At 35.2% G+C, this 19,135-nt stretch overlaps 1 protein-coding gene and 1 non-coding gene across 4 annotated transcripts; one reads left to right on the top strand and one right to left on the bottom strand.

Moving 5' to 3' along the window:
• The first annotated feature begins 3,157 nt into the window (after positions 1 to 3,157).
• On the top strand, positions 3,158 to 14,942 carry LOC141348985 (interactor protein for cytohesin exchange factors 1-like). 3 transcript variants are annotated; one of them, XM_055172158.2, is made up of 11 exons: positions 3,158 to 3,416; positions 5,825 to 5,878; positions 5,988 to 6,027; positions 6,194 to 6,363; positions 8,714 to 8,787; positions 9,856 to 9,927; positions 10,010 to 10,071; positions 10,153 to 10,250; positions 10,358 to 10,700; positions 10,791 to 10,987; positions 14,364 to 14,942. In XM_055172158.2, exons 1-11 carry the CDS (start codon positions 3,357 to 3,359, stop codon positions 14,559 to 14,561), a joined length of 1,368 nt encoding a protein of 455 aa, XP_055028133.2. In that variant the 5' UTR covers positions 3,158 to 3,356; the 3' UTR covers positions 14,562 to 14,942. The 3 variants fall into 3 exon arrangements, with proteins under 3 accessions (XP_055028133.2, XP_073725869.1, XP_073725870.1); XM_073869768.1 differs by having other exon boundaries at positions 3,383 to 3,429; XM_073869769.1 differs by lacking the exons at positions 3,158 to 3,416; positions 5,825 to 5,878 and having other exon boundaries at positions 5,993 to 6,050.
• Positions 14,943 to 16,971: 2,029 nt separating this feature from the next.
• On the bottom strand, positions 16,972 to 17,056 carry trnas-aga (transfer RNA serine (anticodon AGA)). Its single transcript has one exon. It is a non-coding gene; the product is annotated as a tRNA-Ser (tRNA).
• Between the last annotated feature and the right edge of the window lie 2,079 nt (positions 17,057 to 19,135).

Genomic DNA, 19,135 nt, shown 5'->3' with positions numbered 1-19,135 from the left:
TACGATTTAAAACAGACACAGAATGCAATAGAAACAGCCTAGCAACCACCCATAATACCCTAGCAACCACCCATAATACCCTAGCAATGACTTTAAACTGACACAGAATGTAATAGAAACAGCCTAGCAACCACCCACAATACCCTAGCCACGACTTAAACAGACACAGAATGCAATAGAAACAGCCTAGCAACCACACAGAATGCAACAGAAACAGCCTAGCAACCACCCATAATACCCTAGCAACCACCCATAAATCCCTAGCTACGATTTAAAACAGACACAGAATGCAATAGAAACAGCCTAGCAACCACCCATAATACCCTAGCAACCACCCATAATACCCTAGCAATGACTTTAAACAGACACAGAATGCAATAGAAACAGCCTAGCAACCACCCACAATACCCTAGCAACGACTTAAAATGCAATAGAAATAGCCTAGCAACCACCCACAATACCCTAGCAATGATTTAAAACAGACACAGAATGCAGCAGAAACATCATAGCAACCACCCATAATACCCTAGCAACGACTTAAACAGACACATAATGCAACAGAAGTAGCCTAGCAACCACCCATAATACCCTAGCAATGATTTTTAACAGACATAGAATGCAAAAGAAACAGCCTAGCAGCCACCAATAATACCCTAGCAACGACTTAAACAGACACAGAATGCACCCATATACCCTAGCAACAGTCTAGCAATTACATAGAAAACCAAATCTATACCCTAGCAACCACTTAAAAAGCCCTAGCAATAGCCTAGGAAGCAACAAGAATGCTACAAAAACAACATAGCAACCACGCATAAAACCCTAGTAACAGCCTAGCAACCACACAGAATGCAAATTAAACACCCTAGCAACCACCCAAAATACCCTAGCAACGACTTAAAACACACACAGGAAGCAAAGAAAACAGCCTAGAAACCACCCATAATACCCTTGCAACGACTTGCAGTGTGCAACAGAAACAGCCTAGCAACAGTATGCAAAAGAAACAGCCTGGCAACCACACGGAGTGCATCATAAACCGCCTAGCAACCACCCATAATACCTTAGCAATGACTTAAAGAACCCTAGCAACAGCCTAGCAACCACACAGAATGAAAGAGAAACCGCCTAGCAACCACCCACAATACCCTAGCAACAACTTAAAGAACCCTAGCAACAGCCTAGCAACCACACAGAATGCAAGAGAAACCGCCTAGTAACCACCCATGATACCATAGCAATGATTTAAAGCAGACACATAGTGCAGCAGAGACAGCCTAGCAACCAAACAGTGTGCAGAGGAAACAGCCTAGCAGCCACACGGGGTGCATCATAGACCGCCTAGCAACCACCCATAATACCTTAGCAACGACTCAAAGAACCCTAGCAACAGCCTAGCAACAACACAGAATGCAAGAGAAACCGCCCAGCAACCACCCACAAAACCCCAGCAAGAACTTAAAGAACCCTAGCAACAGCCTAGCAACCACACAGAATGCAAGAGAAACCGCCTAGCAACCACCCATAATACCCTAGCAATGACTTAAAACAGACACATAATGCAACAGAAACAGCCTAGCAACCAAACAGAATGCAACAGAAACAGCCTAGCAACCACTTATAGAACCCTAGCAACCACACAGAATGCAAGAGAAACAGCCTAGCAACCACCCATAATACCCTAGCAATGACTTAAAACAGACACATAATGCAACAGAAACAGCCTAGCAACCAAGCAGTATGCAAAAGAAACAGCCTAGCAACCACCCATAATACCTTAGCAACGACTTAAAGAACCCTAGCAACAGCCTAGCAACCACACAGAATGCAAGAGAAACCGCCTAGCAACCACCCATAATACCCTAGCAATGACAACAGACACATAATGCAACAGAAACAGCCTAGCAACCAAACAGAATGCAACAGAAACAGCCTAGCAACCACTTATAGAACCCTAGCAACCACACAGAATGCAAGAGAAACAGCCTAGCAACCACCCATAATACCCTAGCAATGACTTAAAACAGACACATAATGCAACAGAAATATCAACAGATTAAGTGAGAAACTTTTATTTTGAAATCATTCCTCTCGTGCGTTTACCGTAATGTCTAATTTATGTGCACAGAAAAAAAACGGGGGGCTAGTTTGACCGTCTTTTTCGGAGTGGCGGCTGGCTTGACCGCAGTAGGGTACTCGGTAGGGAACACTGCTGTAGAAGTAGCTCACGCTTTGTCCCTCACATACTATTCAGAGAAGAATGAGAAGAATGAATCCTCTGTCCTGCTCAACCCCGAGGGAATTTAGTTAAGTGCCATGACAATCACCTGTGAAGAACATGCTCGGAAATTATCTCCCAGATTAAATCCCGTGAACCTTGACACTGAAAATCTGATACTATAAAGCGTGTGGTAAAGTTGGTAAAGCTTAAGTTAAAAGCAACAAAATACAGCAGGTCTTCATCACTGTCCTAGCTAGTTAAAAGTTTACGGTAGACCTCATTCTCAACGTAAGGATCATTCATGAAAACGGGCGACATCTACTGGTGAATTATGGAAACTAACGTTTAATTAAAATTTTATTTTTTGTCTAAATGTATAGTTTTTAAGTTATACCTTATAAAATATAAGGAAGGAAATAAGGAAAATATCCCTTACGAAAATTAACCATGGTTTTACAACAGTTAAACCAAAAAACCAAACCATGGTTGCCACAAAATAATCATGGTTTGCTGATAGTACACCAAAAAAAAAACCATCTTAATTACGAAAATTAACCATGTTTTTTTGTTGTTGTTTTTTTGCAAAAGACGAATCTTTTGCCACAAAAAAAAACATGGTTAATTTTCGTAAGGGATATTACGATAAAATAGCCTATTTTCCCAAGACCAAAAAATTTAAGCATTAGGAAGCAAGTGGGCTTGGATAAAATTATTCAAGCTTTATTTAAAAAATATTGCAAACTTGTAAGTGGGCTATGCGGAGCTGTCGGACGGAGTAACACAAAAAGAGAATAAAAGTTGGACATAAAATATTATATGTTTTTTAAAAATATATATTAAAATATTATTTAACTGCGATTAGCAAAGACTTAATTTATTTTTACCAGAGGCACGTGTCGAAACCCTATATTTACAGTCTATGGTCGAACCGAACGTGACGTCAGAGATTTACCTGAACGCACCTAGTAGTTAAGAGATTGAGAATCTATGCTGCAGATATCCCATGCCAGCGTGTGTGTGGTGCTTTTGTATGTAAAATAAGAAGTGGTGCTTGTGGATGTTTTGAAATGTTCTTGCGTAAGCAGAAGTCGATTGTATTTCTCTAAAATGATCCGTGTGCGTTCGCAAAATCCCGATGCTGGAGGACGCCTGTTCATTTCAGAAAATAAATATCACCGACGATCCAGCAGCTCAGGTCTGTTAAACAGTTAATATATGTTAATACAGTAGCTATTTAGGTAAACCAGCTAGTGGACTAAGAGAGAGTTTACCTCAGTTTTTTTTAAGTCAGACAGCATACGTCATGCTTTAACGTCTGTTCATCACATGTTCTTGTTTATATGGAAATAATTTAATTTAGGTAAATTCCATATGGGCAAATTTAATGTCCCAAGACCAAATACCTTCTTACGTTGGAAAATAAAGCGTTTAAAAGTAACTTTAATAAAATGTGTAAATCTGCTGTGCTTTCATATTGTAATTACCTAAATAAAAAAGAGGAAAGCGTTGAGCGTTTGAGGAAATTGAGCAACGCATAGTTTCAATGTTTTTCCTCCACGCTGTTATCATGACATTACATTCATCGTTTTCTCGTGATTTGAGTCACAGGACGAGGACTGTTGGATGTGTTTAAGAAATAACTTTTACATGTGTTGAAGTGACTCATTAATCCTGTAAATTATGTACATTATGTACTTAAAGGATTAGTCCATTTTCTTAAAAAAATCCAAATAATTTACTCACCACCATGTCATGCAAACTGTTGATGTCTTTCTTTGTTAATTGAAGAAGAAATTGTGTTTTTGGGGGAAAGCATTCCAGGATTTTTCTCATTTTGGTGGACTTTGATGGACCCCAATACTTAACAGTTTTAATGCAGTTAAAAATTGCAGTTTCTAAGGACTCTAAACGATCTCAAACGATGCATAAGGGTCTTATCAAGCGAAACGATTGTCATTTTTGGCAAGAAAAATAAAAATATGCACTTTTAAACCACAACTTCTCGTCTTTCTCCGGCTGTGTAACGAGCCAGCGCGACCTCACAAAATTGCGTAATGACATTGAAAGGTCACGTGTTACATATATGAAACACACATCTGCAGACCATTTTAAACAATAAACTGACACAAAGACATTAATTAGTATCATTCCACATACAACAACGTCGGAATGGTCCTCTTTCTCCACACTTTAACACTGGGGCATAGTTTTGCATACGTCTGCCGTGACCTCTTGACGTGATGATGTATTATGTGAGGTCGCGCTGGACTGTCACAGGACCGGAGGAAGCGAGAATTTGTGGTTTAAAAGTGCATGTTTTATTTTTCTTGACAAAAATGACAATCGTTTCAATAGATAAGACCCTTATGCCTCATTTGAAATTGTTTAGAGTCCTTTAAAACTGCATTAAAACTGTTATGTGTTGGGGTCCATTAAAGTCCATTAAAATGAGAAAAATCCTGGAATGTTTTCCTCAAAAAAATTTCTTCTTGACTGAACAAAGAAAGACATCAATATTTTGGATGACATGGTGGTGAGTAGATTATCTGGATTTTTTTAAGTAAATGGACTAGTCCTTTAGGTACATGGTACATGTCAAAATGACTTAAAAGTATTTAAAATAATATTTTAAAGTAAGCTAAAACAACTAAAAAAACAATTTTCTTGATGTTTGGTTGTTTTTGTAAAGAATATACATTTGTCAAGTTATGTCAAGATCTAGTATATTAATATTTTTGTTGAAAATAGGGGTCCTTGGCTATGTTTTGTATGTAAAGATGTATTTTTTAAGGACCAGACTGATCAGCTGTGATGTGATTACATCCTTTACTCAATCAAGAAATAGTTCAATCAAATCTTAACATTTTGTTATCATTTGCTACCCTCATGTATAATTCACGTAATTGTAATGAAAACGAAATTTCAATGCAAATTTAAAAGTAGGTACTGAGACATGCTTAAAACACGACACAAAAGTAATAATTATTTTAGTCAGGTGCAGAATCAAATATCAAAAACTTTTCCCAACGATTGGAAAGATCCACAAATCCCTCAGCAACAGTTGATTTTTAATCAATAAATGCAATAGAACAGGGTGCGGATCTTTCCTGTTTTTTATTTTCTTTTGTAAAAAAGCAACAATGCTTTTAGCATGCAATGCATTAAAGATCTGCATCAATTCATTTAAAAGATCTTCATTATTACATTATTTTAGTTTATGCTTTGTTGAAACATTATTATACATCACTCAAGTTATTGCTGAACAAATGGGTTGTTACCAGATACATATTAAACCAGAATGACAGATTGACATGAAACGCTCAGTAAATAATTGCAAACTAGACTCAGATCAACACTTACAAGATTGAAATTTGTTTTCCAGTTGTATGTGTAATGTTTTTATGCTGCAGACAGATAGCAAGTGGGCATGTGGTCTGGTCGAGGCTACGTCATCTTGTGTCTTTATTGTCGTTTTATCTTTTTAGGTTTGACAGGTATTTGATGTTGGGAATTTAAAACAACAGAGCTGGAATAATTTTTGGGTGCATGACCTGTATACGTGCAATGTGCATGTTTAATGTTTTTGCTTTGGTGTCTTTCCAGGCCTCCTTCCCCATTTCTCTGGCTCCTCCTATAGCCACTGATGAGTACAATCCAGTAATTATATTATTTCTTTCCTGATCTTATTGTATAGGAGTTTAAAACACATGTCAAAGTAATACCTATTTGTCTTTAGGATGACATAGTAATAGCTGTTTGTCTTTAGGTGTCCCTCAGACATAAGCCAAAGAAGAAGAGCCGTAGAGGTACAAGCCATGTTTCCTTAAATGTTTGTATTTGCTTTTCTATTGGTTAACCTCTTGGGCCACATAAGCAGACACGAACACACAATGTGTATGAAGAAATCTCTAGTTGTTTCCTAATATGACACGGCACAACCAGTCAAAGCTGAAATTATTTCTGTTCTAACAGGAAGCCCCAGAATGAGCAGAAGGAGAGTTTCGGTGAAAGATCTCGACCCTGTGGACTATGAGGGATGGTTATATAGGAAAACACAGGGGAAGGGGTTTCTGGGTATCAAGTGGAAGAAGTATTGGTTCGTGCTGAAGAAAACCTCTCTGTACTGGTACACAAATCAGATGGTGAGTCACATGTCTGTACTTTCTCATCATACTCATTACTGGTTACAAAAGGTCAACTTGACTTTTTCAATCGCTTTTGAAGATTTCTTTATCCTTTCTTTACATCTCTGTAATAAACGTATTATTATGGCTGTCAAAAGATTAATTGCGATTAATCAAATACATGATATATATATAAATGTTTCTTAAATACAAACATTAATGTGTGTGTATTTATTTATATATATAAAATAATTACACACAGTACACACACACATATATTATCCAAAAAACTTTTATTTTGTATGCGATTAATCGCAATAAATCTTTTGACAGCCCTACTTATTATGTTATATTTTTTTCTCTTCTCTTTAAATGTATTTTTAGTGTTTAAATGTATAAAACTGTTGGTTATGCTTTACAGTAAGGTTGTAGTTTGTAACATTAGTTAATGCATTAGCCAACATAAACAAACAATAAACAAGTACTTCTACAGCATTTAGTCATCTTAGTTCATGTTGATTTCAGCAGTTATTTTTAATCAAAAGGTACAAATTAACAAAAAATTATGAATGCTGAAATACTTTATTGCTCGTTGTTAGTTCATGTTAGCTAATGCAGTGGTTCCCAACCTTTTTATCCCTAAGTACCCCCACAGCCCTATCAGTAAGGCTCAAGTACCCCTTCATCGAAACTAAACCAAAGTTGTGTTTTAAAGACAAATCATTAGTAATTTTAATTAATTAATTAATTAATTTTAAACATAAAATAAAAAGCACTGACTGATGAAGCATGTTTATTTCAACAAACCACTACCATTGCGATCAGTGTTTGCATTTTTATCAGCTCATTTGCATTTTAAAAGACACACCCAAAAACGGCACATTTTGCTCAGGCTTACAAAATGGCAATTTTGACATGCTATAATTAATTATCTGTAGGGTGTTTTGAGATAAAACTTCACATATGGACTCTGGAAACGCCAAAGACTTATTTTACAAATTTAAAAAATTCATCATATGACCCCTTTAAAGGCCAGATTTACTAACAGCTTGCGCAAACCATCGTTTTGGCGTTAAATAACGACTGAACTTACTAAAGACACGCAATAGATATTTAGCTCTGAAAAGGTGTTATTTTTGCGACCTTATTGCATATGCATTTGTAGAAGTTTTCCTACATTAACATTAATGCGAGGAGAGTATTACATTTTGCCAGAGGAACATACTTTAAAATAAATATATAGTTTGCCAAGCCATGCTATGTTTAATTTGCTGGAGAAAAGAGGAGGAGAAGTCACGAGGAGAAGTAAAATCAGGTATTTCAAAACTTATTTTACCCTTCATCTTTCGTCCTCCGGTTCATAGTGTACTTTTACATAGCTGGAATTTCCCACTCCGCATTTTCATTGCGATGTCCTGCCGAGGTCTCTTATTTGCGACCCTGTAACGTTACTAATTTGCGCTGCTCGTAGTAGATTGCAGTGGTCATTAGAGAAATGTGCTTATGTCATTATTGTGCCTGTGTATTTTATTTGCGCCTTTGTAGTAAATCACACGCAAATTTTCAACTCCGGCGCTTATTTGGAATTGAGCTCTCACGTCCTTTTTAGTAAATGCTCTAAATTTACTAAAATCTCAATTTAAGTCACTTATAATTAAAGTGTGCAAATAAGTTAAATTATTCTGTTCAAATATAAAGAGAAACAAAATGTGTTAAGGCATTCTCTATAAATACAAAAGACATCATACGGGACAAAATATGTTAGCCATAATTTGAAAATGCAACGGCAGCAGGAATGAATATTATAACATAATCTAAACATTAATTATAGTTAATAAACTTTGTGTCTTTAGAAACTATTCAGGTTCATTAAAAATAGTCAGATCGTTCTTGAGTTGTACATCGCTATTGCGACATTTTTATTAAAAGTAAATGAGATCAAAGCAAAATGTAAATCTTTTCGCGTACCCCCTGGAAACTCGTCACGTACCCCCTGGGGTACGCGTACCCCCGGTTGGGAATCACTGAGCTAATGCAACTAATTTTAACAACAAACTTAACTTTAACACAAAATTAAATGCTGGGTTATTTTCAACCCACCACTTGGTCAAATTGGACGGACCCAACCTGTTGGATTGTAATTTAACCTGTGCTTGGTTGTTTCAACTCAAAATGCTTGGTTGAAATTGTTAATTTTTGACCCAATACCAGGATGAAAATAACCCAGTATTTTTCAAGGATTGTAAAGAGTTGTCAAGTTGCACCGCTAAGTTTCAAGAAAGGTCAATGTTAAAAAAAAATGTAGAATAGGTATATAAAGAAATGAGGGATTATGTAACCCAGATTTTGTTTTGTTCTTCACCTCCAGGCTGAGAAAGCAGAGGGCTTCATAAACTTGACAGATTTTGTAATTGACAGGGCAATGGAATGTAAGAAAAAATTGTAAGTGGTATTTTTATCTCTTTTAATTGCGATATTAATTGAAATTGCATTTTTAAGAGCTCAGTTTTCAGTTGCCAGACATGCACTAAAGAGATAGTTCACCCAACAATGAAAATTCTGTCATAATTTTCTCATCCTCATGTTGTTCTAAATCTGTATTAAGAATATATTTTGATAAATGATGGCAAGCACACAGTTGATTGTAATCATTGACTTCCATAGTAGGAAAAACAAACACGATTGAATTCAATGGGTACCTTCAACTGTGTGCTTAACATCATTCATCAAAACATCTTCACCATCATTTATCACAATACTTCCATAATATTTGTTTTCCTACTATGGAAGTCAGTGTTACAATCTTTAAGTTACAATCAGCTGTGTGCACAATCATTTATTAAAATATCTTCTTTTGTGTTCATCAAAATAAAATAAAAACTTAATCAGGTTTGGAAGGGGAAGTAAATGATGACAGAATTCATTTTGGGGGTTAACTATCATTTTAAAGTGAAATATAGTATACACTGCAAAAAATAAAATTTCAAGAAAAAAATGTCTTAGTATTTTTTTCTTGTATTCAGTAGAGAATTCTGGGAATTCTTGGATTGGGATGCTTTTTCTTGATGAGCAAAACGACCCAGGAAATAAGTCTAGTTTTTAGACCAAAAATATTAAATTTAAGTTATTTTGTGCATAAATCTGCCAATGGGGTAAGCAAATTTTTCTTTAAAATTTTTCTTAAACACTAAATTCAAGGAAAATTCAAGAAAAATGAGCTTACCCCATTAGTAGATTTTTTTGCTTGTTTTATGCACAAAATCACTTAAATTTGATATTTTTTGTCTAAAAACTTATTTTCTTGGGTTGCTTTGCTCATCAAGAAAAAGCATCTTAATTTAAGAATTTTTAGATATTTTTACTGAAAACAAGACAAAAATACTAAGAATTTTTTTGCAGTGTAGTTATTTCCTCTGCTGTTTTTTTCTCACACTGATGTCATCATCATGATTACGAAATATTTTTTATCTGAACAGCCATTTTCTTTCTTGTATCCTTGTGATCTTGCAGTGCGATCAAAGCTTGCCACCCCAAAGTCATGATGTTTTACTTTGCTGCAGACAACAATGAAGACATGAACCTGTAAGACCGAACGCTGGCAGTTTTATTTACACAAGTTACAGGACTGTTTCGCATAATTCATTAGTATTTCTTATGGTTTCAGGTGGTTAAATAAACTTGGCCTGGCATCTATTCAGTATGACCCCACAGACGGTCATACGGCTGGTGAGAGTTCATGTACACACCGAGTGTTTCTTACAGTTTTCATTTATTTGTTTGTTTATTTAAGTTTTTTGTATTGCACAGAATGCTACAGTGAAGCCAGTGATCATGAAGATGCTGAATCCCCTAACATTCCCCCACCACCATACTGTGTGAACGGTCCATTAGACACCGTACAAGAGGTAAGTTCACAGTTGTTGAGGTCCTAAAAATGTGCCTCCTTTATTAATTTACACACCTCACCAAGATTGCATGTTGCAGTATTGATGCATGATATCCTACTATTTAGGGAAGTCTTCCACCTCCGTATTCTTCGCCCGTTCCCAGTGAAGCCACCGGTAGCCTGTCCTCGCCCGTCAGTACCATGAACTCTCACAGCTCCGTATCCTCCATAGCCAAGCATAGGCGGTCTTGGCTAGATCTTGTATCCCAGGCTGCCCCTACAACTGGAGAGACTGTGGTCTGTTCTGCTGTGGTCCATACAATAAAAGAGGCTTCACAATGCAGTGACTCTACTGCGCCGTCTCAAGACCCACTTGGCTGTTCATCTAACACAGCGTGTACGGAGATCAAGAAGACAGAGCTAGAAGAATCAGAAATTAATCTGACTTTAGATGACTCCAGACATAAGAGTAAGTTAGATGGGGAGCCATCTTTAAATGGATTTGACCATCAATTGCTGGTTACTACATTTGGGTGATTTCTCATTGTAACCATTCTAGATGACCAGGATGCAAATGATGATGATGATGAGCTGGAAAGATTATACTTGCATTTAAAAAGAGCCAGCCTGTCTCCAACTGGTGAGCGGAAGCCATCGTCAAAATGGGAATTACGAGCCTCGTTTATAAAGCGTAGCAAAAACCAAAAACTCAATGAGAAGATACATACCATCAGAACCCTCAACAGCACACTAAAGGTTAAACTTTAAGATAAGGAAATAATCCTATGAATATTTTATATTTCGCTTATTACATTAGATATAAATTATGCAAATAATTACCAAGCTGCTTATGCCTCTTAATTTTATATGTGACCCGTGCTGCGAAAATGAAGTTATTTATACATGTGTTTGAAGCTGAATTTTGTGAAAAATTGAGTTAAAGATTTTTGAGTATTCAAAAACAAAATCACACATCCATACCTTTAAATCACTGATAAAATTAATAGATTTGGCGCACACAAAGTCAAAAACAAAACTATAGGAAAAATATATTTTAACCCGTTAATTGGCGCTGTCCCGTGAGCGGGACACCTACGTTTATTTCAATATTTTCTATGTAAATGTTAATCTATCACGACAAACTATATATTGTTGGAAAGGTCTAAGAATGTAGTTTTCATATTTCAAAACTTTTTAGCAGTAATAATAATGCAGTAACTGTAATTTATTCATTTGTGACACAAACCAGCACAAACCTCAGTTTTTTGACAATTTTATGTATTAAAAATTATACTATATTGCATTTTTATTTATTACAAATAAATGTAAACTGCTTTAAAAAAAAATTATATTTTCACCTCGAGACACTTCCCTAAAAAACGTTGAAGTGTCTTCTTTAAAACCAAAAATTACCAAAATTAAAACCAAAATTAGGCTTCTAGACCAAAAAAAAAAAAAAAAAATGCCAGAGTTATATTAATTTAAAGGTGTATATCACCTTTTCACCAACCCCCCACTCAAAAAGGGCTGCGCCAGTTAAAGGGTTAAACTTTTTCTTTGTTTTATTGTTTGATTGACGTTTAGACAGACATCTTTAAGATCTACTGTAATGAAGGCTCTCATATATGTTACACATCAGATATTTACTTAACAGCTAACCAAACATTAACTTAAGACATAAGATATTTTTAAAACTGTAATTCTGTGTATAAATTCAGGGTCGCGCACTCGCACATCTGTGTGTGCATGCTTTGGATCTTTCAGTCAGCGTGAGGAAGATCGCTATCATGTCGTTTTCATCCCTCTTAAAGGATTAGTCCATTTTCTTAAAAAAAAAAAAACATCCAGGTGGTTTGCTCACCACCATGTCATCCGGGGTGTTGATGTCTTTTTTTGTTCAGTCGAGAGGAAATTGTGTTTTTTGAGGAAAACATTCCAGGACTTTTCTCATTTTGGTGGACTTTATTGGACCCCAACACTTTTGATGCAGTTTGGAGTTGCAGTTTTGAGGGACTCTGGGCGATCTCAGGTGAGGCGTGGGGGTCTTATCTAGGGAAACGATGTCATTTTAGGCAAGAAAAAAGTATGTGCACTTTTAAACCGCATCTTCTCGTCTTCCTCCGGTCCTGTGACGCCCCAGCGGGACCTCACGTAATACGTCATCACGTCAAGAGGTCACGGATGACGTATGCGAAACTACGCCCCAGTGTTTACAAGTGTGGAGAAAGAGGACGTTCAGACGTTGTTGTATGTGGAATGATACTAATTAATGTCTTTGTGTAACTTTATTGTTTAAAATGGTCCGCAAATGTGTGTTTCAAATATGTAACACGTAAACTTTCCACATCATTACGCAATTATGTGGGGTTGCGCTGGCGCGTCGCACAGCCGGAGGAGGAGGAGAGGTTGTGGTTTAAAAGTGCATATTTTTAATATTTTGCTAGATGGGACCCTTGTGCCTTGTTTGGGATTGTTTGGAGTCCTTTGAAGCTTCAATTTTAAACTGCATTAAAACTGTTAAGTGTTGGGGTCCATTGGGGTCCATTGAAGTGTGAAAGATCCTGGAGTGTTTTCCTCGGAGAACGTCATTTCTTCTCGACTGAACAAAGAAGGACATCGGCATTTTGGATGACATGGTGGTGAGTAAATTATCTGGATTTTTTTTTAGAAAATGGACTAATCCTTTAATAATTATTTTAACATCAAGCAAGCCCTGCACTCGATTTTCTAATTCCTGCTTTGTTTTAAAACCAAAATGTCACGCACATGTGGATGCACGCATCTTTGTATTAGATTAAGCATTTACACCTCTCAAAAACTTACAAATAAAGATCATTTTAGATGTTTAATGACTATTTAGAGGGCTTAATGTGCTTATTTTTATGAAAACCTCAATTTCGACCGAAATCGACATTTATACCATCTTTTGCCTGTAGCTCAAAATTACACTGTGCACATTACGACTCATTTTGCCAGCACAGGTCACATATGCTTGCCGCCAAGTAACAGACCTTACTTAGTATTTTTGTCTTGTTTTCAAGTGCATTTACCAAAACAAACTTTAACCAAGATACATTTATTTGAGAAGCAATGTGACCAATGATATTAATCTTGTTTTCTGTGTGAGTTTATGCTTAAACAAGAAAAAATATTGCCTCCTTAATAAGTAATTCATTCAAGTTTTTTTAACCTTGTCTTATTGGCAAATATTTTTTCTTATTTCAAACATAAACTCAATTTCAGTGCTTAATAGGGATGCACCAATATGATTTTTTTGGGCCGATACCGATTTAAACAGACAACTTCTGGCCGATACAGATATTAAACACTTGTATACAATACTATACAGTTGGTCTATTAGCTAGTTTATTTCTATATCAAATTATTTTTAATGAACATGGATTGGATCTAATTAACATTCAACTGACCAACATAATAAGAGAGGCACAAATTAAGCTAAAACAAATATAAGACAGCATGACAACCTTCAAAGGTGGTTTTTGCTATTCAGCATTTATTTTATTAACAACATTAAATCATTTTTTACATATAATGGATTTCTTTATGCAGTTAATTAATAAACAATCCGTATCGGCCTTTCTGTGCTATTGCCGATATGCTGATGGTTTCAAAATAACGGCGGCCAATACATCGGTGCATCACTAGTGCTTATTGTGTTTTTGCCACATTTTTAAGAGAATATTGCTAATTAAAATGTGTAATCATGGACCACAAAACCAGCATAAGGGTCAATTTTTTTTAAAATTAAGATTTATACATCATCTTAACGCTGATTAAATAAACTTTACATTGATGTATTGTTTGTTAGGATAGGACAACGTTTGGCCGAGATACGACTACTACAATCTGGAATCGAAGGGTGCATAAAAATCTAAAATATTGAGAAAATCACCTTTAAAGTTGACCAAATAAAGTCCCAATTTTGACCCATAAAATGTATTGTTGGCTATTGCTACAAATATACCCATGTGACTGGTTTTCTGGTCCATGGTCACATAAAAGCATTATGTCAGTCACTCTGCTCTTTAAACATTGGCATCTATTTTTGAAAAATGGCATCAGCAATTAAAACAATCATCAACTACTGTTTTTTTCTCTCTATTTGATTTAGGCTAAAGAAGCAGATCTACTGATTTTAGAGCAAATACTGTCCGACGACTCTTTAACTGCTGATAAATTCAGGGAGTGGAAAGAAAACAACGCTGTCCTGTTACAGGAGGTCATTCTGAGCCAATCCCTACAGACTGAACCCCTAAAGACCCCTGGTACCTCAGCTGTGCCCCCCTCCACAGAGACACAGCAAAATTAAAGTGAAAGGTTTAATGTACAAAATAAACTTGTTTGTGGGTTGAAACTAAGACTACTATTACTTTTAGTTATCATTTGTTAATTTTTGTTACTGATCAGTATGTTACTATTAGGTTGCTGTATAAGGTTCGCTTGTTTAAATTTGTTGGGTGCCAATTTGGTCTCAGTTTTAAGTATTTGAACCTTTTAGGACATGTCATGAAAAACCATAAAGTGATCTTTATTATTCATTTGTTTAGTCTACATGCAGTGCAAATGTGTTAAACTGGTAGTAACTTGAAGTGCTGATTACGGTATGTAATCTGTATAGTTTTTCATTTTTGATAGCCTTGTAAATAGATCTGTTTAAATATTTATTAAATAAAAGTATGATGTCACCGTTTGGGAAATGTCATTTCTTTCTATTATATACATATAACAAAAATGTGGTTACAGTTATAAATCAGATCTTAATTATTTAAGGTGTCCTAAAAGATTGATCATTTTCAGACCTGTAGACTATTTGCTTGTTCTGGAACAGGAATTAAATTCTTATAATACTGCATTTTCTTCTTGGCTCATTTGGCATTCACATCACAACACTTCTACACTGCAAAAAATGATTTTCAAGAAAACATTTTCGACCCAAGACGACCCAAGAAAATAAGTCTAGTTTTTAGACAAATTTAAGTGATTTTGTGCATAAAACAAGCAAAAATGTGGCCAATGGGGTAAGCAAAACAATCTTTAACATTTTTAACAAAATCTAGACTTATTTTCTTGGGTCGTTTTGCTCATCAAGAAAAAGCATCTTAATTTAAGAATTTTTAGATATTTTTTACTGAAAACAAGAAAAAAATACTAAGAATTTTTTTTGTACAAACCAAATTTTGTTAAAAATAATTTATTAACTACAAAAAACTACTAAGTAACTTCTTACTTAGTATTTTTGTCTTAAATCAAGATGCATTTTCTTGATGAGCAAAATGATGTAAGAAAATAAGTCTATATTTAGACAAAAATCTATTAAATTTAAGTGAATTTGTGCTTTAAACAAGCAAAATTATCTGCAAATGGGGTGAGAAAATTTTGCTTAAATTAAGTGATTAAGAAAAAAAAAAATTATTTTTAGATTTTTTTCTCACTACATTTGCACATATTTTTGCTTGTTTTAATCACAAATTCAATTAAATTTTATAATTTATGTCTAAAAACTAGACTTATTTTCTTAGGTAATTTTTCTTAAGTCAATTTATGTTTTGTCTAAAAAAAAATTCTTAGGTCATTTGCTCATCAAGAAAATACATCTTGATATAAGAATTTTTAGATATTTCTACTGAAAACAAGACAAAAATATTAAGTAAGAAAGTAATTTTTTGCAGTGTGAGTAAATTGTAAAAGTACACTGCAAATAAATGAGTTTCTTAGTATTTTTATATCAGGATGTATTTTCTTGATGAGCAAATGGCTTAAGAAAATTTGTCTAGTTTTTAGACAAAACATAAAATTTAAGTGAATTTGTGCTTAAAACAAGCAAAAAAAAAATCTGCCAGTGGAATAAGACCTTTATTGCTGATTATTTTTTTTTGTATTAAGTAAATTCAAGAAAGAAATTCTTATTCCATTGGCAGATTTTTTTGCTTGTTTTAAGCACAAATTCACCTAAATTTGATATGTTTTGTCTAAAAACTAGAGTTATTTTTAGTTTTGCTTTTCTATTGCTCATCAAGAAAATACATCTTGATTAAAGAATTTTAAGGTATTTCTACTGAAAACAAGACAAAAATACTAAATAAGCAAGTCATTTTTTGCAGTGCACTTTTATACCATCCAATGTATATTACCTTTTTCTGGTGAAAACAAACAAAAACATTTACATTAAAATGCCATTATGTTATCTTCTTCTATTGAACTTAACATGGTCAACATGATCCATCCATTATTAAAGTAATCTAGACACTTAACTAATATGATGGAATAGATGTCCCTAACTGCAGCATTGCTGTACTATCTGAAAAAGAAGAGAAATAAGTTATAATCTGCAGTATCATGGACCATATTTTAGGAAAAGGCAAGAAGAAGCACAATCCAATATGAAAACACAATTTGTATTTGCAAAGCAATTTACACAAGGGGTACTTCCTGGATGTGTGCACTTTGCCCTTTTACCACGTTATTTTACAGACGGCATTTGGCATAAATTGGTCCCAACATAGGCTGAGCTCAATTGATTTAAAGAAAAAAAAACTCGTCCAGGATTTGAACCTAGGATCTCTTGCATTCTCTGAAAACAGTCAGGCCATGTCCAAGTTTAAAATCAATTAAAGAATTCATTGAATCGTTTGAATTTGGGTGATGTTGCTATTTGCTAATCGCTGAGATCATTTCGAGAAGGGGAGGAGATTTGCGAAATTCCAAAATAGAAAAGTGATCGTAGTCGGCAGGATTCGAACCTGCGCGGGGAGACCCCAATGGATTTCTAGTCCATCGCCTTAACCACTCGGCCAAAAAAGGGGCAAAATGGACTGCTTGTGGGGGGGAAGAAAAGAAAAGAGAGAGGAAAGAGGGGGGAAAGAGAGGGGAGAAAAGGAGAAAAAATGAAGAAAAACGTACACTATATCAATTTTTTATCCACTCTTTTATCTTCTCAACATTGTTTACACATAATTCTCCACTTTTTGCAAGGTTTATCATCACTTTAATTTTCATGTCTCTTGCGGGATTCGAACCTATGCCTCACTGCAGAACACGACATCCAGGGGGCGGGGTTGGATTCAGATCCAGGGGCGGAGCTGGATCTCTTCCCACTGCATTTTGATTGGTCGGCAGTTTTACCACAAGACACGTCATACACGTGTGGTTGCGTTACCATTTCCCCATTCAGTTGTAACTAAATTAAGTTATTCTTTTGACAGAAAAACAAACTTTACTTATGACTACAAAAAAAGTAGTGACTTTAAGATGAAATGTAAGTGTTTTTACTATGTTTTGAAGTAAAACATTTCGGGCACTACGAGTAATCTTACCACATGCAGTATTATACCTATGAATGTATACAGTATACATTTGCAGAATTATTAACATATATATGGCATATAGTTATTTAGAAATTAATAAATTGAATGTTTATCTTGTAGGGACTTTAAATTTGTTTTAACGCGTCTTTGATTACAGGCATTAGGAAACGGGTTTCCTAAACATGGTTTACGGTTTTTTTAACGTGCTAATAAAATATATCAAATAAATGTGTGTTTTTATGTGTAATGGGATAATGTACAGCCAAGCGGGTCGAAAATATATCCCTTCAGTGATATCACCCGGTCGGGAACGTATCCCTTACCTCCCCTTACACTAACTGTGATCATTACTTAATAAATTATGATTAATTCTTGACTATATTATTAATCAAACGTACACTTAAACTGATAAGAGCAAACGTTGTTGCGGGCTGCAACAACGCAAATTTACTGGTTCATTTGGCGGAACAAAATATATAAAGTGGGAGGAGTTGGATCTAGATCCAACCCCGCCCCCTGGATCTCTTGTTCAGCAGCGAGGACCATCTCTCTTCGCTTGTTCTAGTCTCGTAGTGCATTCCGGAAGTACACATGCAATGCATTTTGGGTAATGTAGTACTTTTTTTAACACAGGAACTATTTTCCATATGAAACACCACAGTAATAACCCTGTGATTATGCAATTATGCAATTATGCACATAAATGCATTTAAAGCAAATTCTTTTGTAAGTAAACATATTTTGTGATGTAAACAAATCATTATTCAAATATTTAACTCAAAATGTCACATGCTACATTTACAGCTAAAACAGTATTAACAGTGTATAGCTTTAAATGTAAATAAATCCCACATCATGTTTCCCCTCCTTTTTTTTTGAAAACACAATTATATGAGAGACTACATCTGTGCAACACAAGTGAATAAAACATATTATAAATTGAGCATTGAGTGTTGGGTTTTGTGAATAAATGTAAAATGATTCTGCAAGTAATTCTGGCTATAGTTTTAACAATTACATTCAATGGATGACATTCACTGTCCTGGTATTCAAGAGGAAATTACATAAAAACGTCAAGGCTGTTCTTGGCTTCATAAAATTCCTAAACTTAATGGTAACAGACATACAAACGACATAGAGAGATACAAGTAATAGTGACAGCAACTATACACTCTTTCTCCAGACACCCAGGGTCAGTCCTGAGGCTGGACAGTACCACCACCCCTTCAGCTGGGTGTGTCCAGTCCTTTTATTTTTGTCCTGGCCACACACCTTACAGGTGTAGTTGTACTTTTCCTTTGTCAGCCTCTTCTGTGCCGGTTCCCCCACTGACACTAGCTCCTCATCAGAAATTGCTATGAATTGATTAAATATGGCTTAAAAACAGATACAAATAGGATTGGTATGAATAATAATGCTTTGTTATGATAATTATGAGTGCGGGTATATCTAGTAGTAATTATGAGAAAAGGAGAAAATGCAGATTAAATGATGTCATAAATTATTTTTTAATTAAATACTGATTGGGCCAACAGTTGCACACTCTTGCCAGGATTTGCACCTGGAGTCTCCCACCCAA

Source organism: Misgurnus anguillicaudatus, chromosome 7, assembly GCF_027580225.2.
Source record: "Misgurnus anguillicaudatus chromosome 7, ASM2758022v2, whole genome shotgun sequence".
NCBI lineage: Eukaryota > Metazoa > Chordata > Actinopteri > Cypriniformes > Cobitidae > Misgurnus > Misgurnus anguillicaudatus.
The sequence above is the reverse complement of the archived record's forward strand: the minus strand, read 5'-3'. Positions and strand labels throughout refer to the sequence as shown.

Bases quoted from the DNA above. Each gene is read 5' to 3' on its own strand.
- LOC141348985 (XM_055172158.2), top strand. From the start codon at position 3,357: ATGCTGGAGGACGCCTGTTCATTTCAGAAAATAAATATCACCGACGAT. The intron at 5,879-5,987 runs GTAATTATATTA...GTTTGTCTTTAG, and splicing joins CCACTGATGAGTACAATCCA to GTGTCCCTCAGACATAAGCC. The intron at 10,988-14,363 runs GTTAAACTTTAA...TATTTGATTTAG, and splicing joins CCCTCAACAGCACACTAAAG to GCTAAAGAAGCAGATCTACT.